The 22,374-nt window shown below is 39.7% G+C and overlaps 1 protein-coding gene across 11 annotated transcripts in view; it reads left to right on the plus strand.

The window, feature by feature from the left end:
* The window catches only part of FNDC3A (fibronectin type III domain containing 3A), a 111,934-nt gene that overhangs the window by 53,031 nt on the left and 36,529 nt on the right, over nt 1–22,374 (plus strand). For 9 of the 11 annotated variants that reach the window (XM_085577741.1, XM_021528415.3, XM_085577739.1 and 6 more), the window contains 4 exons: nt 7,576–7,652; nt 12,280–12,517; nt 15,059–15,331; nt 17,401–17,459. In XM_085577741.1, the coding sequence (XP_085433867.1) occupies nt 7,576–7,652; nt 12,280–12,517; nt 15,059–15,331; nt 17,401–17,459 (647 nt within the window). Of the gene's footprint in view, nt 1,676–2,989; nt 3,050–7,575; nt 7,653–12,279; nt 12,518–15,058; nt 15,332–17,400; nt 17,460–22,374 lie in introns of those variants that run through there. The other 2 variants (XM_085577774.1, XM_021528417.3) reach the window with 2 other exon arrangements.

Below are 22,374 nucleotides of genomic sequence, written 5' to 3' on the forward strand. Positions count from 1 at the left end.
AAACTCATTAGTGTAATAAGTTGAATACCAGGATGATGAAAAGGCTTTTACAAGTAATTATACTATGTAATACTATTCTTAGCACAATCAGGCAGGCAGGGGAGGAGGTTGTAGTTAATGCTTGTTTCTTTCCAAGATCTGTCTTTGGATCAACACAGTCTTTTGCAGAAGACTGTCTACACACCAAGAACTGCCAACTGTTGAGACTCACTTGTGCTTTTCACTCTTACCCACAAGCAGCTGTTAGTAGCAGTGCTTAACTTTTTAACTTCCTGATCTGCAGTGCTATATGGGAGGAAAAAAAACCAAACCTGATTAGAAGAACACCAATTCTAGTGGTAACAACTGTTAGATTATTGAATTGTAGATTATTCTCAATGTTGTGTATCAAGTGCAACATGATTAAGCAGCATGCACAAATACTAAATTTTTGTCTGAAAAAGCTGCAGATATGTACTGCTCAGCATTAGTGCTAGGACATTGGGTTATCCTTGAAGAAAAAGCTAAGCTATATGTAGTGTCGTTAGATTAGAATGAGAACAGATTATTTTTCCTGCTAAGTATAATAACATTTTTATCAAAGCCTCTCTGTGTGGTATATCACATTTGACTCCCTCTGAAATGCAGCGATTTATGGTTCACCCAATATTTCAATTGGAACTCTGTGAGGGAGCGAACAATTTTTTGACATGACTCTTCCATATAGTTACTAAATCACTGCCCTAAACTGGCAAAATAAACAGAGTAATTTAACAGCCTGGGCTGCACAGTACAAAGTGTGTGTTGTATTTCCACATTAACATCTTTGAATCAATTTTACTTTTCTTTAATAAAGTAGAATTTATCACTGTGGCAAACAGTTGCTTCAGAAAGTAGGTATAAAAAGTCTTATTATTGTAGTATTTCAAACCACTACATTCTTCTGAAAATTCCCAAGTGTAACTTTGTGTTATGAAGTTTGTGCTATTCAAAGGCATGGACTTGCAGTCTTTTTTTAATTACAAAATTGCATCATGGTCATTGTTTAGAAACAAGTGAAATAAAAGTACTTTTAACATTTGAACATAGAAACCATTGTCACTCTTTTCCTTTGAAAGTATATCAGGCCATTATAAGAGAAAACTGATAGCTGCATTAGTGATAAAGTGCTATAGGAACCTGTCATCTCTGCACTTTGCCCACTTTGCCTGAGAAGGGATTTTCTTGTGAATATGTATGTGTGGTTTCATGGGAAAGATCAGGATCTCATTAGGATGTAATCTTTAGAAATACTCTAGTTAGACTTCATAGCTTTCTGCTCTTTTATCCATTATTCCAAAGTCTCTTTAAAAGAAACTGATGCTCCTCCCCCCACTTTTGAAAGGAACTATGATAATGTTTTACCTTCCGTTTTTCCTTTTGTTTGCAAGCCTGCTGAATACTGCTAGGTTTTCTTTTTTTTTTTCCTAGTCAGTTAATACATTTCAATTGATGTTGCGGCTTTGTCAGCTGCTGCTCCCCAGCCTTGATGGCAAAAGTAGACAGATGGATGGGGGAAGGGAAGGGATTGTTTTGTCAGGATGAATTTAGAGCATAAGGGATGAGTTAAATTGAGAGCACTGCCAGCTGAAGTCTTCTGATCACCTGTGACCTTCCCAGTTCCCTCTTGTGCTTCTTCTCCAGCTTAGGCCAAACAGTAAGTTCTGTACTTTCTTTCTTCTTATTACTTTTATTGTGTTGCACCTAGTATGCGTAAAGATGTTGAGATTAACTTAAAGTATTAATTTGGAAGTATTTTCCAGGCACGGCTTACAAGACAAATGTAGACCAATTGGTGGTGGTTGTGGTTGCTGGATTTTTTAATTAGTTGTAGCTGTTGGGAACCCAAAATAAAACTCTGAAGGCTTATTCCTTATGTAAAAGACAGTGGTGCAATTGTTTGTGGCATCTGGGACTATTGATTTACTGCTGCCCATCAGTGTTAGAGGGGTGTGCTGCTACGTCAGCTGGCGCTCTATTGTTTCTGCTGCTGTGGCCTTTGTGTTTGATCCTGTCAGTGCTTGCGTCAGTGATGCATATCATCGCCTGTATGATGTCAAAGTGTGGGTGTTTGGTTATAGAGCCATAGTTAACCTAATGTGCTGCAGTAAATCCTGAATGCTATTTCCTCCTGGGGATAGCAATGATTCATCACCGTTCACATTAGACTAATGCTAAGTATAGCAGTGTTCATGAGCCGCAGTATCCACATAGATTACTATCAAAGTCATTGCAGCTCTCCAAACGCTGGGCCGGAAAGCGTTTGTTTGCAACGAGATCTGTTTGTGCACCCCGTTTCTTGGGTGTAAACTGATTAGCAGGTCAGCTCAAGGAAAATGCTCTGGAAGGACTGGGCCTAAATAATTCTGTAGCACTTAATTATGCTAATTAACGTAGAAGCTTTCAGCTGAATGACTCGGGCCGCGCCAGGCGGTGGCAGCGGGTAGATTGCAGCGCACAGCGGAGCGGCCAGCCCGCGGGACGGCAGAGGCCGCGGCTCTCCGCGGGGCGCTGCCCCTCGGGGCGGGGCGCTGCCCCTCGGGGCGGGGCGCTGCCCCTCGGGGCGGGGCGCTGCCCCTCGGGGCGGGGCGCTGCCCCTCGGGGCGGGGCGCTGCCCCTCGGGGCGGGGCGCTGCCCCTCGGGGCGGGGCGCTGCCCCTCGGGGCGGGGCGCTGCCCCTCGGGGCGGGGCGCTGCCCCTCGGGGCGGGGCGCTGCCCCTCGGGGCGGGGCGCTGCCCCTCGGGGCGGGGCGCTGCCCCTCGGGGCGGGGCGCTGCCCCTCGGGGCGGGGCGCTGCCCCTCGGGGCGGGGCGCTGCCCCTCGGGGCGGGGCGCTGCCCCTCGGGGCGGGGCGCTGCCCCTCGGGGCGGGGCGCTGCCCCTCGGGGCGGGGCGCAGGGCGGGGCGGAGCGGAGCGGGCCGGCCGCGCACCTGGGGGAGCCGCCCCGCCCCGCCCCGCCCCGCGGCGCGCCGGGAGCAGCCGCCCGCCCGGCACGGCCCGGCACGGCCCGGCCCGGCCCGGCCCGAAATGAGCGGTAAGGACTCCTGCCTGCCCGGTTCGGCCGCCGCGGTGAAACACGACACCTGCGGGCCGGCGGCCTCCGTGGTTGTGCGGCAGTGGCGGATGGGGGAGAGCTGCAATGGCCGGGGAAAAAAAAAAATGTCTGTAGGCCAGGAGCCGGAGCGCTGCCAGGCCCTGTGTCGGTGGTGCTCTCGGAGTGGGGGTGCTGCGGCCCCCGGGCCGTGCGGGGAGCAGGACGCCCGGCTCCCGGAGGCCGTGGGAGCCCGGGCGCTGCAGCGCAGGGCCGGGCGCTGAGCGCCCCGGAAGAGCATCCCTGCCCCGGCGCTGGGAATCCCGTGTGTGCACCTTCGCTGGGGCTTCTACGAGACACTTAAAATGGAGCGATGCTTCATGGTTCAAATAAAAAGAAATGGTGTGTATGTGCAAGGCGAGCGGTGGCGGTATCCTCAGGTCTTCAGGTGTTACCACGTTTAGGTCAGCTTGTCACGATCCTAGCGATGGTGCAGCGCTGGTAATTTTGCTGCATGTTTATGGTGGCTGTAATGAGCATAATGAGGTTTTTATAGTCGGCTCAAATAGGCACGTTGGAGAAGATCATCAGCTATTGCTAGGGCAAGGAGGTATTCCTCCTTGGTGGGATTTTTTTAGGTCAATAATAAATTGAGAGTGTAGTGAAACATCTGTTTCTTGGCTTCAGTTCCGTTAAATCTACCCTTAGTTGACATTTTTCAGTAATAAAGTAAACCAGTTATGTGTTTGTTTCCACTACCACAATGTTTCTTTTCCACTTACTATGTAAGAGAACTTGTGTACCTGAAAATGTATCAAAGATTTTAGACCTCCCCTTACCAACAATCAAGTCATCAACATTCATTATACACTGATTTGGATTAAATCAGTTTTATTTATGTGCAGTGGAAAATCAGATGTTTCTGTAACATGAATTCCTGATTCTGTTGTTTGCTGATGCTTTATAATAACTCTCACTTCACAGTAAAACACACTGGTTTTGTCATGCAGCAGTCCAGCCAATACCTAAAAATATGAAAATTCCTCTTACAGTGTATTGCACCACAAGAGAGTAGAGATCTTCACATTACTGAAGAAAAAAATACATGTTTTTTAGCATATTATAATTTTATTTTCAGATAAAATTTTGCAGGTTGTAGTATGTTTCCTATCAAGAAATCGGTAATCTTGCTGTAAAACACAATGTTCGTTCAAAACACCTGTGAAGTCTGCTGACTTTTTGTCCCGTATTTATCATTTTCTTGGATATCCGCCTAGAAATTTTATTTCACAGCCACTTGGAAATCCAATCAGAAGTAAATTTGAGTTCTTGAATATTCAAATATGTTTTCATTAGTTCTGGTACTTAAAGTGCAAAAGATGGGATGCAAATTTTGAAACTGCTGATTTGACTCTATTCTAACATTGCAATAGTTTTTCATACATTTAGTTTGTGCCTTTACTTTTGTGACTGCTAGATTATGGTATACTGAAAATGGCTTTGTGGATCAACCTTTGTACTGGATGGGAGATAACTGCTCTGTGTTTGTTAGAGAGATTAAAGTGCTAAATAAGTAAACCTTAAAAAGGTTGTTAAACAATATTCTCTAGATTCTTAAAGCAAAACAAAACAGAAAAGCCAAACACAGATAATCACCAGTTCTCAAAGAAACCACTTGCATATGTGAGTTTTGTCATCAACCAAGGACATGGTATTCTGTAAGAAGTTCAAGTAAATGTGGTCTCAGTTCTCCCTTTACTTGAAAATTACATCGTTTAAAATTGTGAGTTTAATGGAAGTATCAGTGTTTTGTACTCATTATAGAAAATCTGCAGGTAAGTGATGCAAGATACAAGTTGTATAAAACCCACTTTCTTATGTAAGAATTTAAACCATTATTTATTTCAATGGCAACTTACAATAAATGTGTTTCCATTATTTTTGACCTTTTGGAATTGTAGTAAAGTAATGCACTATTTTAAGTTTCTCTAGCTGATTTTTGCTTCACTTTCTTTTTAGCACTTCATACTCGGGAGAAACTTTTGCGGAAACATGTTTCAGTTTCAGATGAGCAAAAACACTGGAATAATGTTCAGTTCTCAATTTATAGCTTACTGTAGTCTTTATATTCTTCACTGTTGCACAGTTCAGTGAATAATTAATTAAAGACCTTGTTCTTAAAAACGTCTTCACCCCCTCCCCCTGTTGTGGGTTAGCATTTTGTTGATAATAAAGGTGATTCCTTTTAGGTAACATGTTTGCAAACTTCTGTGTCTTATTCTAAAGAAGTTCCTATAATATGTGCAATCAAGTTGGATTGCATGCTGCTTTTCTAAGGAGTGGTTTTCATTGCTTTTCCCATTGCTTTCAGACAGAGGTACCTTTATTTTTCTGTGAAGTCCATATGTATCAGAATGAGATGTGCTAATCTTATTTACCGTACTTTGCATTTACTATGTACTTTCCATTTGCCAATCCTAACAGAGTTTTAAAAATCATTAAGGTGGAGCTATGAATGCCCTTTTAGAAGTATTACTGAAACTACATTAAATTGGATTGGTACTTTTGGTAGCTTCAGTAGACTGAATTTGAAATTTGCAGAATGCAGCCTACAATGTCTGAATTCCAACATTTTGTCTTGTCACAAAACTTGTTCAAATTCTATTGTGTTTCAGTATTTCTTTAATTATTAAAATTCAGTGTTTGTTCCCTTGTGTATTTAAAACACAGCAACATAAGGCCATTCCTCTTGAGCATGCTCACTCTGGTAGGAGCCAGTATAAAATACTAAAGAAGACAGCATAAGGATAGGGCAGACACACAGAAGAAACTTACTTGTTCATGAAACAGTAGTGGTATTTATATTTTTTACAGCTCTTAATGGATTACTTCTTCCAAACGGAACCTAATCTTTAGTTTCGACACTGTTCTTAAAGCAAGGAGTTAGACAATTTAGCTGTGCATTTTATGAGAAATTCCCTTATCTGTTTTAAAACTTGGTGAATTAGTTCTTGCAAATGAGAAATTATAAATTATCTATTTTTCCATTTTTAGTTTTTTTTTTTTAAATAGGTCTTTTACTGTTTCTCTGCTACCAGCCCTTTAACCATATTCTGGTGGAATAATCCTGGTCTCTTGAATCTTTCCTGATAAACAGGTGGAAAGCCACTGTAAACATTTTTTTTTACCCTTTTCTAGTCCTGTGTGGTTTTTTTGAAAGGTGGAGTCAAACACATTGCTCAAGGATTTGAGGTACAGCATGAATTTATACCACAGCATAATGATGTTTTCTGCTTGTTCCCCTTCATTAGTAATGATTTTTTAATGTTCTCTCTTTCTACGAATACCACTAAACACCACTTGGCTCGTATGTCTTTGGAAATCCATGTAGTAGCTGCACTGTGTGTTTGCATCTGATTTATGGCTTATCGCTGTAAAGAAACACTTCTGGTTTTATCCAGGTGCATTACTTGGCACCTCTGGGTTTTTGTCATCTGATCTGTGAGTACTGTGAGATCCTTTGCAGCTCTCTTAGAACATAGCAACAATTTATCACCTTGCTGTTCATTTGCTTTTCTGGAAGCTTTGTCTAATACACAGAACAGGTTCTTGAGGTGCCTGTGGGACTCTTCTCTTGATCACTCAAAGAACTTCGAAAGCTGATAATTTACTTCTCTTATTTTCCTGTTCTTCAATCAATTATTAATGGAAAGACCTTTTCCCTTTTTAACCAAAGGCGGCATTACTTCTTTAAGGGTCTTTGAGAGATAGTGTCAAAATCCTTTTGAAAATCCAAGTATGTAACAGCATCCCAGTGCTCTTTGAAGGTATCTGATTTTCTAGGCAATACTTTATCTACGAATGCCACCTTAACACATAAATTGTGTCATATTTATCCAAACGTGTGTAAACTCCTTTCTTTATGGTTTGTATGGTACAAGGATCATCATGGTGTCCTGACTTTTCCTGTTAGCTGGAGCAGACTTACTAGTTGGTAATACACTGCCTTTTCCATGGGACCTTAAATTCATGTCTCGTTTGCCCCCTCCCACTGCTGTGGTACTGAGACTAATTTAGTTGATAAGACCATAGTAAAAACCAGCTATTTTGTAAGTAATTTTCTTTGTAACTCTTAACTAAATAGGTTCTGTTTTCAGCAGCTGGTTTCAAATATCTTTGTTTGTTTCTGTTTTATGGTCATCTTCTGGTATTTCTTTTCATCTTGGGGCATTTCTTTTGATTTGTCAACAGTTGAGTTTTTACATGAGCTCTTCTGTGAGCTTATTGACAGAGAAGGGAGAAATATCTGCTGGGTTTTTTTTTTTTTTAGCTTGTTTCTGGTTTTGTTCAACTGTTTTTTAGATTTCAAAGAATGCCTAATGCTGTAATTTTATCTGTACAGTTCATTGCCTTTGTTTATCCATGTTATCTTGTATATTTTTCACAGAGACTTTACAGCTCAGTATGTTCTTTCATCTTTCTCAAATTATTAAATAGTGCTGTACTGAATATTTCTGTAACCCACTTAGGTCCTGCTCAGGTTCCAATGATGTCCCCAAATGGTTCAGTGCCTACTATTTATGTGCCTCCTGGATATGCCCCACAGGTATGTCACTTCACTTGCTTCTTAATTTATTTTCATGCAAATTTTGGAACTGGAACCATAATCACTAATTTAATAAGATAATTGGTTAGATTTCAGTCACTATGATCAAGCACGGAGATAAGAGGAGACATCTCTCAGTATTTCTGAAATGGGAGAATTCTTATGCTGTGTCTGTGCCTGTTCAGTTTTATATTAACTATGTACATGACAGTAGCATGCACAGTTCCTTGCTGAGTTCAGAATCCTAAAGTACTAGGTGCTTTCTGAATATAAAATGCAGTCGTGAACCAAATATTGTTGGGGACGTGTACTGATTCCTGTGTTAGTGGATATTTTATAGTGGCAGCAATATATATAAAATATATAGTATATAATTTATACATTTACATAGTTCATGTCTGGGAATTTCCCTGTAGATAAGGAGAAAAACAGGTCAGTTGAAAAAGTACAGCAAACAACATGGAAAAAATGTCAGCTGTCCATTGGGACTACGTTATCACATAAAAAGTGTTTCCACCACATATCTTAAAATGCAGCTCATTTTTTCACTGCTGTGTGATTACTGATTTAGATGCCTGGAAATTAAATGTGAGCTAGATAACCTGGACATCCTGTAAAGTAGATTAAAAGGATGATTTCTCTTGGCTGTTTCTTACATGTGAGTTATAATGAGATGTGTGGCCTTTTAGATGCTGCCTCTTTTTTTCCCTCGTCTGTAGAACAAGTCTAGGGCTTAGTAGGTCAGATCTGGAAGTTAGAGCAGTTGAATGCCACTCCCCATGATGTAAGTTTCTCTCAGGACATTCTGTTGTCATGACCAGTCTACCTCTGATTAAGTGTGTATCCAATGGTGTACACTGTGAAGGGATTACAGTGCATAAAATCCAACAAAAAAGCCCACAGTGTCAGCAGATGTTGGACAAATTATTTAAACAACATTAAAAAATTGTCCTCTAGCAAAAGAAAAGGCTGTTAAGGCAGGCAGAGTACTACTCTGATTTTATCTTTCATCTCTTAGAAGTTTACTGTGGTAAATTGATTGTTTGCATCCTTTGTAGTTGCGTTCCCAAGCAGGCAGAAGAAAAATGACTTATAAATAATCATTAGAAGTCCATATATCTTCAGGTCATAGTAAAAATTGCTAGTTCTTATTAGAATTAATTTTTTAAGAAGAGAAAGAAATTTAGAACTAAGTAAAAATTGGAATTTTAGTATATTTCTTATTTGTTTCATTCGATGAAGTACATGTTTTAAAAGTTGTGTAACATGTGCCAATCTGAAAAATATTTTTTTAATTAGTTTATCCTTCCTTTGAGGACAGTTTGAATTAAAGATGCTGAGGGGCTGGGCCTTGGCCCATTCATTAGCCTTTCACTGGAGTTTGTTAGTCCAAGCAGGTGTTGTTTTAGCACAGCACTCTGACCTTTGAACTGCAGGTGTCTCACATCTATCCAGCTCAGAGTGCAAGTGGAATGAGCTCATCTGCTGTTTTCATCTGAGTAGAAGTACCATAGTCCAGAAGGACCTATAGTTTATAAGCCTTCTGAAGGGTTTATGACTGACAAAACATACCAGACTTTGAGGTTTATGATGGGAGTTCCTCTTACAAGCCAGAAGATTTGATAGCAGTCTTGCAAAATGGGAAAGTCTAACATTATTGAGCTAAGAGTTTTCTGCAGTCCTAGCAAACTTCTATGGTTTCTTCAGGTATAGTATATTTTTAAAGGTCAGCAGCTGCAATTATATTTTGTATTGAATAGGAAACCAGCTAAATGTCCTAAGCTGTCTGCCTGGAAGAACTTCAACATAATGATATTTTGATTCTCCATTTTCATTTAGTTCTATTATGCCTCTGCTTGCTTCAGTTCCCGTTTGGCTGTAGTACAGTGTACTGTCCTCTGTTAGAAGTTGGGGATAACCATTGAATAAAAGATTTATTTTTCTCATGTCACATAACTAAAAAGCAATTCATCAGCTGATTTCCTTTTCCTTTCCTCTTCTTTTGGAAGTGTAGCTGTAAAACTGAAAGAAAGCACATCTTTATTCATCCTCTCCTAAGCCATCTATATTCACCATCTGCAGTGAGTTTTCCAGTTCACTCAACCAAACAGGCCTGTGCCAGAACCATGTTTTGCTAGCACAACTGGCATAATAGAGAGCTTGTTTACGTTTTAAACTTAAAATTATAGACTCAGCATGATGCTCTGACTGCTTTTTGGAGCGTTTTTATCTGTGTAGTTGTCTGTAAGAGGCCTACCATTGAGCAGATGTTAGATCTGGAAACACAGTTACAGGCTTGTTTAAACATAAGGTCCCTGCTGGTATGAATTGGGTGACTATTTCTAAGTTATTTAGGCTATTAGCAGACCCAAGGAAACAAGCTGTAAACTAAGCAGCTGGTTTGTTTTTTAATGGGAGCTGCTTCCTACATAATCTGAGTTTACTCATAAAAATCATAATAAGTTGCAGTATTTTGAGGGTTTTGTAACCAAAAGGGACTTAAATAATTAAAACTACATTTCAGTGTTTAGAGAATTTCATTGGACAGCAGAAGTTCTAGTTGTTTTTACTGCTAATATATTCTGCCTTTAGGGTATCACACAGCTATGGTTGCACATATTTGAATTGTATTGTCTTTAATTACTCTTTCCCAAGAAGGATAGATTTCTGTGTATAGAAAATAACCCATTTCTTAAAGTCATATGGTATGCATGTTTTTTAAAGCTGCGTTCACTTACGTAACATTAATTTCCAATTGTCTGTTAAGTAAAGTAAGGTCAGCTCCATTGTGTACACACTTTTGTGTCTTCTGAATGCTGTTGTATATGCATATCCTACAGTACCAGAAGCATGCAGCTCTATCTAAAGCACTGTTTCTTTCAGCACAGTGGTGAAGTTTTGAAACAATTTCCTGTACCAATCTCACCTTGCATTGGTTCAGCTAGCAGGATAATTTGGGGCTGTACAAATTAGATTGCTGGCAGAGAAAACAAAATCAGAAGCTCTGTTCCAGATGTACCAGATGCACATCAACCCCTAATGGGGACATGTAAAACCAATGATCCTCCAAGCAGCTTTCTGTCACAGACTTGATGAAAGCATTCACTCTAGGGCACAGGGCTAAATCTAGCCAAGCATGATTCCATTAACCTTAAACAGTGGAGCTGAAAACAGCTTGGCACTAAGTGTTTTGATCTATTGATCTGTTCCTGTTGCACCAGGATGTTTATTTGTGTATGTGTACATGTCCCCATCTCATTTCAAATGTCAGTGAAAAGTTATGTCATAGGGTTGCTTTGTCCCCTGCTATTCAATGTAGTCATGATGTTCCATTCTTCTCCCCCTTTTCTGAATAAGTGTTCTATCTTAAACCTTCCATTGCTGTTTCTGCTGTGACTTTACAACATTTTACTAGGAAATGAAGAACATTTTATTTGTTGGCATCCCATACACTAAATTTACTGTTACCACAATACACGAGTCAAAATATGCCAAGATTGTCTCTAGATGTCTCCAACAGTCATGTATTTATGTGAGTTTATAAACATTTAGAGAGGGTAATGATGTGAGGTGCTTCAGGGGCAGATCCTTGTTCCTGGTCTAGTTTGTGACCCACTCTTATTTACTGAACATTTTCTGCTTCAGTACTTGGTAGGTACAGTTTGTGCCCTTGTGCTTGCTTTCCACCAGAGCTCCATGTGCTGCACAGCCCAGACATGCTACAAATACCATGCTCAGCACACCTCAGCTCTGTGCATCATACAGATTCTCATAATGGGATTGCATATGCTACTGCCACTGCCTGGAAATTCTGCCAACGTTGCTAAGGGCCACAGTCTGGTACCTCACACATAGGCTGATGTCACATCTCCCATTTGCTAATTTTTCACAATCCCTTACACTACAGTCTGCCAATGGCTGCCACAAAGGCCCTGTTTTCTGAGTAGCAGGTGACTTTCTTCAAGATTCAAGACTTCTTTACAGGTAGAAAGATACGGGGAGGAGAAAGACAAAAAATTTTAGAACTACTTGACTTGTGAAGGAGTTTTGAGAGGGCTGACTACTATCCTGGTAGTTTGTTTGCTGACAGCTTGATGCACATGATGGTTGCTGCAGAGCCAGTATGGCTGGTGTCTCCTGGGTTAGTGTTGGTGGGCTAAGTTGGGGACAGAGCAAAAAACAGGCATTTCTTTGCTTTTGTCTCTCTATTGATGCAGAGTGAAGTCTGTCAGTTCACCAGTTCATTTCTAGGAAGCAATCTAGTTGTTATGCTGTCAAACAAATCCTACAGCAGTGTAGCATACAAGTGCTGTGAATGAGGGTGGAAACAGGACCCTTAGGAGAAGCTGGGCTCGTGCCATTAATACCCCAGGTTGTTTGTTATATACTCTTACAGGCAGATTTTTTAAAAGTTTTCTTCCCCACCACATTGAGAAATTAATGGCATTGCTGCAGTTAATACACTTAACATAGCCCTTTAATGTCCCTTTTTTTCCTATGCTATTTCCTGTTTTCCTTTTATCAGATTTAAGGGATTTACTATTCCTGATTTTGTGTAAGGATCTATAGAAACATATTTTTCAGACTGTCATTTCTCTTTTGGTGCGTGGTGTCTCTCACTGTACAGGTTATTGAGGATAACGGTGTTCGAAGGGTTGTGGTGGTTCCCCAGGCTCCAGAATTTCATCCTGGTGGTCACGCAGTGATACACAGGCCTCCACATCCCCCACTGCCTGGCTTCCTTCCTCTTCCAGCCATGATACCTCCTCCACCTCGTCACATATACTCACCTGTGACTGGAGCCGGTGACATGGCAACGCAGTACATTCCACAGTATCACACTTCACAAGTCTATGGGGATGTGGGTAAGTAGCTCATCAATTATTGCCAGTTTTGACAAAGGGAATAATGTTCTGCCTCATTTCCAGTATCTGTTAGGTTATTGTGAGGGCTTTGTTAAGCAAGACTTACAGCTTGAATGGGAGTCATATCCAAAAAAAGTTACGTGGATACCAACCTTGATTTAGCTGAAGCTTATTATTCCAGAAGTTTTTTTTTAATTTATTTGGTTGTCTGTTAAGTGATCCACTAAACTTAAGAGATTGCTTCTGACATGTGTAAGTTACAGATTTTCCCAGGAAAATGGTGCAGAAGGTGTAGTGATTCAGCATTTGAATCCACGCCTGAGCATAGTTCTGAGATCTCCTGTTTTGCAAACATCCTTTTGAAGTATGAAATAGGAATTCTTAGTATTAGGGAAAAATGTGGTTCATTTTTCATAAAACTATGTGCATTTAATTGAATGTCCCTTTGAAGTCCAGTTGGATTAATGAGGTGCCACTAACCTAAATTTAATAAAGTGGTTAAAGCCATCTTTGATACTGCTGTTGACATCTGCCTTTACTGTGGTTTGGAGGCAAAATGTACTTGTGTTCAAACTCAGGGGCTGGTTTGTTAGATTAATATTTACATTTCTGGTAGATTTGCTTTTCTTTAGGTAAGGCAGGTGCCGACCTTGAAAGACTTTCAGAGAGCAGTTCTAGGTTTCTGTTTTTAGAAAAAGCTAGAAGCTATGAGGAGGGAGGTTAAACACAACTTTTCAACATTCTGTCATACCACTAAAATAACGTAAAAATGGGCTTCATCAGTTCGCTGAGCTTAAATGGTACGAGCAAAGTGATCAGATAAGAATATACAAATATCTTGATCTTTCTGGAATTCTTAGTGTTTCTGTATTCTTATGTTGTACTTCATTTCTTCTTGCACTACTTTGATAATAGTACATTACTAGATAGTCTTTGGGTGCTTCTTTGTAGTTTTATTAATTTCCTGACTTCTTATAGATGGCAGTTGTTTGCTTTTAGTTTGCTAAATTAAGAAACTGGGGTATGATAATTAAACTCATAAAATGGTGTTTCTTAATGGAATAATTTTTTATATTTCTGCTGCCATGTTATATAACTTTAAATATTAATTCGGGTATAATTTACTAAACTGCTAATGTAAAAAAAATGATGAAGTGGGATTCTTTGTTTGCTTTATTTTCAATGTGTATGTAAAATGCCTTTGGGTTTAGCAAAGTTAAGTATTAATACTGTAATTTATTTTTTACAGATTTCATATTTAATTCTGGATCTCTGACTTTGGCTGTAACTTTCAAAAGTCAAAACCCACAGTTAGGCTCCTATTTCAGGAATCTAAATTTAAGGGAAAAGCCAAACAAACAAAAAAAAATTTAAAAAACACACACACAAAAAAAAAATACCACCCACAGAAAACAGCCAGATGCTCACAGAGAACAGTAGTTGCCTGACAGGAGCACTGAACTCTCTAAATCTAGTGAAAAATCACATTTCTAAATAGAAACAGTTTATCTAGAAGTCCTCTGTCATACTTTCTTTGAATTAAGCTGACTTAAAAAAATAACAGAAATTGGGAAGTTCTCTGATTTTTTTTTCTTTTTATCCTTGCAAGGAAGTTCTTATTTGATTTTATTTTCAGTACTTCTTATCTATAAGGAATAAATACAATGTATACTTCAGACTGACTTATCCAACTTACCTGAAAATGAGCAAATTGTATGGTGATTTTGAATTTGAAGGATGTTTTTTTTAAAGCTTTCAGCATTTATCATAGGCAGGGTTACACTGAAGAAAGATATGGTATATAAAGTCTCGAGTCAGTGAAGTGTTTCTAAGCATAAAGGTGAAATGAATACAAATGTAGAACTGGATAAAGGAGTTCACCAATTCACAGTTTAATGCTGAGTAGTCTGGTGCTGACTTTTTTCCAAAGCCAGTTCTGACTTACAGATGAAACTTCGGGGCTGCTGCAGCAATGCCTGGGGTTACTGTGTACAGGTATAGTGCACTTACAAGGACTGGCCGAGCTGTCTTCAGTGTTTTAGTGTCTTTCCATTGCCACATAGAACACAGGTTCTATGTTTCTATGCTTTTATGGGTGTTTTCCCTGTTGATTCCTGCTGAAGCATCATTAAAGTATTAGAGCTCTAGCTGCATTCCAAAACGTAATGGATTTTTTTATTCAACATTACCTCAAACCTTCTCCAGTGTAGTAAAGTAGCACATTTTTTCTGTATAGACTTCCTCCTGTACCTCAAGGAATATTACAGAAACATTTCAAGAGTAATTTTTAAGTGGAGAAAATATGGGGGAGGGAAAGATTACACTCCCTTCCCTAATATATTGTTATTACACTCTCTTCCCTAATATATTGTTAATGTCCATTTAATGTGTATCAGTTTACCTGCTGGACACTTCAGTTTTCAAATAGGAGTAGCGATACAGCTTTACACACAGGTGCACATTTAACTTGTATAGCATTTTTAGGTAAATTTTAAAATTCTGTTCTGTTCTTAATGATTTGTTTTTCCTTCCTTCATTTAGATACTCTGCCTGCTCATGGAAGATCCAACTTTAGAGATGAAAGGTCTAGTAAAACATATGAAAGGTTACAAAAAAAGTTAAAAGATCGACATGGAACTCAGAAGGATAAGTTAAACAGTCCTCCATCATCTCCTCAGAAATGTCCTTCTCCTACAAGTGAACCTAACGGACTTACAAAAGGACAGGATGCAGCTGGCATAAGCACAGGTTCTACCAAATGCAAGTCTTTGGGTAAAGGAAAAAGCAATTCTCAGACAGATACAGAAGTAGAAGGTAGGTGTTATCAAAAATACTGCACATATACACGTATTAACATATGATGCAAGCCCAGTGTCTGGACTGGACAGATAATCATATATTACTAATATAGTGGCTGAACATAACATTTGTATATAGAACACCACACTTTGACAGTCTTGAAGTGAGTAGCAACCTCAAAGTGCCCTGACTTACATAGAGTGGAGTTAAGGGTGATCAGCCTGCTCATCACATGGGAATGTGAGCCTAAGAAAACAAAAACTACTGGTAGGGAAATCTCCATGTAAATTTGAGGAAGTATTATGAGTCACATTTCGTGACACTGTTTAAAGAAAAATCTCTGTTTTGTTCAGAGTGCTTGCATTTTAAGAAATCACAGAATATTGATGGCCTGCTTGTTATTGTAGAAAACATGGAAAGAATCGAGTGTCTGAATCAAAATATATACGTCCAACTTGATAAAGAATATTTTGGAAAAGAGATACTGCTGTTACATAAAATTGATCTATCCCTACACACTCACTGTTGAAAGACGGTTGTAGAAAAAGGCTGGTCCTCACATTAGTTCATGTTTTCTAAGACACTACCATAGGGAGTGTGCTTATTAGTAATATCTTTATTTCACTGGGAAGTTCGTGACCTCATAAATGGACTGAATTCACTCAGTCATATAGTCATTGTCAAATCTGATGTGTCACTATGCAACTTTGAGGTATCTGCCATAGTCCTTCAGATTGTGAACATAATGTCAAAGACATGTCATCAGCCAGGAGCAATGTTCTCAGAATAAGGAACTGTAATTGGTGATACTAAGGGAAATAAACCATGATTTTTCTCAATTCTCTGAAGTTTACTTTGAGATAATAATTTTGTGCTGATGTATGTTAGATTGCTGTAAACTAAATGAATTGTGAAGAAAGTACATCTAATCAAAATCAGGAAATCTCAACCTATGAGAGCTGTTTAAAAACATGTGTAGATGATATGCTATGCAAGCTTAGTACCAACGGTCACATTTGAGATACAACCTAAAATCAGAAGTTGGGAACTATTGCTTCAAACCTGGATATTTGTCACTATAGTTCCACAGTGGCAGTTTACTTTCTGTTAGGCTTCAGTTTACTTTGTTTGTTGGTGTCTGTCTATGAGCTAACTTTAACAAGGCACAAGTGATGAAATATACTGTTGTTTACACATTACAAAAATTATAGTGATGTTTCCTTAGAAATATTTTATATGAAAAATGGGAATGTCCACTTCTCAAAACTATTTTAGGAGGCATTGGGGAGAATTGTGTGCTGAGATTTAGACTTGCCAAACAGAAGGTGGTGACTTAGAGTTGTAGTATCAGTCAGAAAAGTATTTTATTTGTTTCAACAGCATAAGCTGTCTTAAAAACAGAGAATTGTCATTAGATTTGATCTGTTTTTTTGATAATTTTGTCAGGCTTTGTTTTCTTTCATGTTTAGTTTAAGGCATGTTAAATGAATTAAAAATGCCTGGCCACACCTTCAAAACTGAGTAGCCTGTTCACTTTCACTATTGAGATAATAAAATTTAAATATTATGTGATAAAAGCAGATAAAATGCTTTCTGTAGACTATAAATCCTTTATAAAGCTCATCTATACCTTCAGCTGGCACAAAACACCTTTGATTGTTTCCCTTGCAATTGAGGAAGGCCAGCAATGTTACCAGTAGGCTCCCAGCTGATGTGCAGTAACATATTCAAACTACTGTAACCTGACTGTATCTACATCCAAAGAGAAATCTGTGGGAAATCTCCAAGATCTTAAGTTCTCCAGAGCAACAGTTGGTTTAAAGTTATACATTAATAAATTATAACCAGGCTTTCTGTATTCCATAAAGCACAGAAGGGATTTAGAAATAGTTTTATATTAACAACTTCTTCAGAAGTTTTTTTTAGTTTCATGTTGTCCTAGATGAATGCAAGTTAGCAAGATGTTCTACTTTATAAATGCTTTCTTCCGTGTGCAATTGTTGAATTTAAAGAGCTATATCACTGTAAAGTTACTGCACAATATTCATGGGTTCTTCTCTTTTGCTTTGATTTTGTTTTTTAAGAAAAGGATGAAGAAACAAAAGCACTGGAAGCACTTCTTTCTAATATAGCCAAGCCAGTGGTAAGTAACAAAAGCTTTCCATAAAATCAGAATATATCTGTTGCTATTTTACACAATCGCACCTCTGTTTCTCTCTCTTAAGTTTAAAGGGTCTTTAATTTTCCATACTAAAACAAGTTCATTTAACTTCCAGTCACTGTACTATGAACAACCAGAGCAATTTTTAGTGTATGAACATTTATGAAACTAAAAGTGTCTTGATACTTCCACTGCAGAATTCTTCTGGCTATTCTGTGACTCTCAATATTAACATAACTACAGAATCTGTACTCAAATTCCTGCAACTTTGTTTAGTCTTAACTGTACAGGAAGCAATTTTACATACTACAAATCTCTATGCATGAGAGATACCTGGCAAGGTTTTGGAAACATCACCAAAAATGAGGTTTTGTAAAATATTATTTGCAAAGTAGAGAAAAAATATGACCTATTTCTCTTTCAAGAGTTTTTGGCAGCTTCAGGGAAGAGAGACATAAAATTCACCACAGAAGGTGACTATCAGCAGTGGACTTCTGACCTACCTGCTTGAAAATTTACCAACATATTTTCAGTTTATAAAACTGATGCATATTTTTGTGTAGATACTCTTTAAAGCATTGTTGCCAAATTCAGTAGTTTCTTACATTTTAGAGCAGGCCAATGTTTTTTTCTTTCATTGTGTGTACCTTACCTGGTCCCAGCTTTTCTGTGAAGATTGCATATCTTTTCCAAAAATCTTTACTACAATCATGAGTCCACCATCTTGCCTGAGTAAAAACAGTCTGTGTTCCCCATTGTAGCACAGTCCATACAACTGAAACTCCAGGAAGAGCTTGCCATGGGTTCATCCAGTCAGTCAGCTACTTCCTCCAATCATCTGCTACCTACCTTCTTCCCTTCACTTTCCAGGTAACCTTGCCCCAGTTTAGTGCCCTAGTCTTGATTTTTCTTTCATATGTTTCTTTACAGCCTGATGAGGAGAGGCCAAGAGAGCTGGGGCTGTTTAGCCTGGAGAAGTGAAGGCTCAGAGGGGATCTTATCAATGTATATAGATACCTGCAAGGCAAGTGCACAGAGGATGGAGCCAGGCTCTTTTCAGTGTGCCCAGCATCAGAACCAGAGGCAGTGGGCCTAAACTGAAACACGGGAGGTTCCCTCTGAACATCAGGAGACATTTTCGTACTGTGAGGACATCAGCTCTGGCACAACTTGGGCAGAGAGTTTGTGGAGACTTCCTCTTTGGAGATGCTGAAAAATTATCTGGACATAGTTCCTGGCAGCTGGCTTTACATGGCCCTGCTTAAAAAAGGGATTTGGACCAGATGACCTCCATGGGTCCCTTCTAACTTCAACCATTCTGTGATCAGTGGTTGTCCAAGTGCTGAGCAGGGATTGTATAGAGGAAGTCTTGAACACTTGGTGTCCTGCTCTGTCTGAGTATCAGGATGAGTTGACATGTCTTCAGTGCCCCTTGTATCATTGGTGGCTAAGCAGCATGGAGGTAGGAGCGGTCTGAAATTGGGATGTTAGCAGTGACTGCATTGCCAAGGGGAATTCTGAAGTCTCTCTGAATGAGACTGTAAAGAAACAGTAGTTATCTCCCCACCGTGTTCTTGCTTGAGTGTCATTGTGTAGGGCGGTGTGCCACAAATTATCTCTGCAGGCCTCAGAAGGCATCACAGGCAGTGGTACTCTGCTACAGATTCAGAGTGTACACAAGGCAGAAAGCTAGACTTCTGGCACTTGGAGAGGCATATGCTTTATGAAGGCAAAGGACTGTCATGGCTGTGAGGGGGTGGAAGTCTAGCTGATGTTGGAGCTTGGGGGAGTGTGGTACGATGTGAGAGGAGTCTCTGTTACCTATTTGGGCCTTGCAGGATCTCAAGTCACCCTCCCACAGTTCCATCAAGGAGATGTTTTCCTTCACTTTTTTAGTTTGTTCTCCTTCAAATAAATGAGGACTCTTTTTTCTTGACTTCTCTTTGTGGTTCTCATCAGAAATATTCCTGAAGATTTTTTATTAATGTTTCGGCTCAAGCACTTACTATGAGGATTGTGGTTTCTGCTGGATCATCAGTACTCTGTTCCCTGGGTGAACCGTGCTGGCACGGGCAGTACTGGCTGTGGGGGTAGCCATACAATCAGATGATCATACAGGGTGCTGTCCAGTACAGTGTCCATTGCACCATATCCTACTCCAGAAAGCCTGGAGCTGTGCTGACCTGTCCTGAGCTGTCCCATGTCTCAATGTCTGGGTCCAGGGCATGTACATCTAAATCAGGTGGTGGTCTCCATCATGATCTTTCATTCACGAATACCTTTCAGTTCTATGCAGTATGGGATGCCTTGATTTTGCTACCTCCAGACTCCTTATCCTTTCATAGATGGCAGTGTTAAGTCAAGTTGATTAAATGATACTGGCACCAGATGACCCTTCGACTTTGGGGTCTTGAGCTATTTATACCCAGATTTAAATTGGAGTGGTTCTGCAGATTGCATCTCGGTGGTTGAGCAAAGTCTTCACTAGCTGTCATGTGTGTTAACCAAATAACAAAGTAAGCAGAAAAGAAGACCTGAAAAAGTAAAAGCCAAATGAAGTATGATGCAGAAGGCCAAGTATTTAATAAGAGGCAATAAAAGCTCAGAATTTCAGGGTTGGTTATATAGCATGTACATCCCTTTGGAGAACATCATACTTTCTGGTTCTGTGTATGTTTGCGGACTTCTGGCATGGGATACACCTCACTCACAGTTAAGTATATTGGGTCACTGTGAATGCAGTCCAGATTGCCCCTGATAAAACTGCTCTTTTGTTTGACCCAAATGGCATGTGTAACATATTTAATAAGGATATTCACTTTGGCAAGCTGGATTGCTAATGAAGACAAGCTCACCTCTTGTTTCTAAAGTGCTAGAGCCTGACCCAGGTATTAAACTCTGCTTTGCAGAACACATAGTGTTCAGAGTTGCATCCAGAATCAATTGCAGCTGCTTGCATAAGTATACAAAGTAATAAGTAATGCAAAGTTTTTCTAAAAAGCCACTCCCAACTGTCTCAGAACACATAATAGTAGTGGATTCTCCTGATCGTAAATTTTGGCTCTTCAAAAATACTTTTTCCTTATGTCTCACAGTGGTAGAAAATACCTATGTATGAAGGAAATGCAGTAAGTCAGATGGCAGTTTGGCATTAGCAAAGTGTTAGATGGGGTGTTCTGGGCAAAGCACTAAAGAAAATGAATCAGTAGGAGATGAGGAGAACAGTGAGAATTATCAGATTTTATAGGTGAGGGGAAACTCAAATGCTAGCAGTCTTAGCTGGTAGTAAGAGAGACACTGCCTGGATACTAGGGAAAAAAATTCAACTGTTAAAGTAGCTAAACCTAAGAACAGATCATCCTAAAATAGATCTAACAGTCCTGAAGTACAGTAGGTCCTTGGGGAGCCTGCATTTCTTTTCCTCTGGATCTCCTGCCACTTGCTGCAACTCGGGAGGGTGGGGTAAAGACTGGCCAGGGGGGAACTTCATCAGATGCTTCCCACAACTCCAGAGACTTACAGAAAAACTAGAATTTTTCTGCAGTCGTTATAGATAGTGTTTGTCTAGTTGGTGATTGCATCAAGATAGTCATGGAACTTTTCTTAACCAGATTTTAAAGAGAAACTTCAGTGTTTAGTCATACCAACATTTGATCCCTTTTAGGATATGATATACAGTCCTATTAGTGCATAACAGTTTAGTGACATTATTTCCAAGACATTAAGGCTCACATAGTGTGATTTTTCTTCCTTTGTGTTTGCTATCAATAAGTCATATCCTCTCTGCTTCATTCTTGAAGCTGACCTATTCAGTTTTTCAGTTCAGTAGATGATAGTAATTTGAGAGCATGAGTTGTGAAGATAGTTTTTTGATTCTGATACTCTGATAATAGATTTTCAAAAGCAATTATTCCCAAAATAGACATACACTACAGTAATATTGTAAAAGTGGTAATTTCATATAATGAAATGTGTTTTGAGTTCTCTTATAAATTATTGGAAACAGTAGGTGGGTACAACATATAAACCACAATAGCAGATGTGCAATACTTATGAACTGCCACAAATTTCTAGGCATTCTTCTATAACAGATCCTAAAAATTTGTAACCACCTGCATGCACCTGTGCACTCACCTACAAGGGACACAAGCATCCTCAGCCCCTTGCAGCACATATGGTTTCAGACATCGCCCACTCTTTTGGGAGTGTGGGTGCCTCTAGTCACGTGTCTCCTTTGGAAAATGTGGCAGCTTCAGTAGCTTTGTGTGTGACTGCATTGTTCCCTAGAATCTATTGTTCCCTACAATCTGCTAATCCAGACCATTGAGAAGGCTCTCCACCAGGTCACATGCACTCAGCTGGGCTGCAAATCCATGCCTGCTGTGCCCCAAGATGCTGTTGCATCAGCTGGTGTGCACAGCATCCATCAGGCCTGGATTGAGGCAGCAGTGGCTGGCAGGGCAGTTTCTTGCACTGTCAGGCCAGATTTTGATCATTGCTCTGTTCCACTACAGCATCTCTTACTCACCTCCCCCATTACCAATTTTCATGCTACTCTGCACTTGTAAAGCTGATGGCTTCTGTGTTTCAGGAGTCTCCTGTGATTCTGTTTCCGTTTAACCCACCTGGGGGTCACTGCCCTTTGGCACGATTAGTCTGCTGGGACCACTTGTTGGAAAGTTGGAGGTCACACACACTGTGATTTCCACATACTCCACACACATACTGTGACACACATACTCCTATTTCTGTCACACCAACTGTTCTTATCCAGGCCTTTTTGCAATGGGTAGGGTGCTCAGGCAGACACCACCACAGAAATTCTTCAGGTTATTGTCTCTATGTGTATGTACATGGACGTTTTGAACATGCCTTCATCTCCCTATATTACATAAAA

This window comes from Lonchura striata, chromosome 1 (assembly GCF_050655825.1).
Source record: "Lonchura striata isolate lonStrDom1 chromosome 1, ASM5065582v1, whole genome shotgun sequence".
NCBI lineage: Eukaryota > Metazoa > Chordata > Aves > Passeriformes > Estrildidae > Lonchura > Lonchura striata.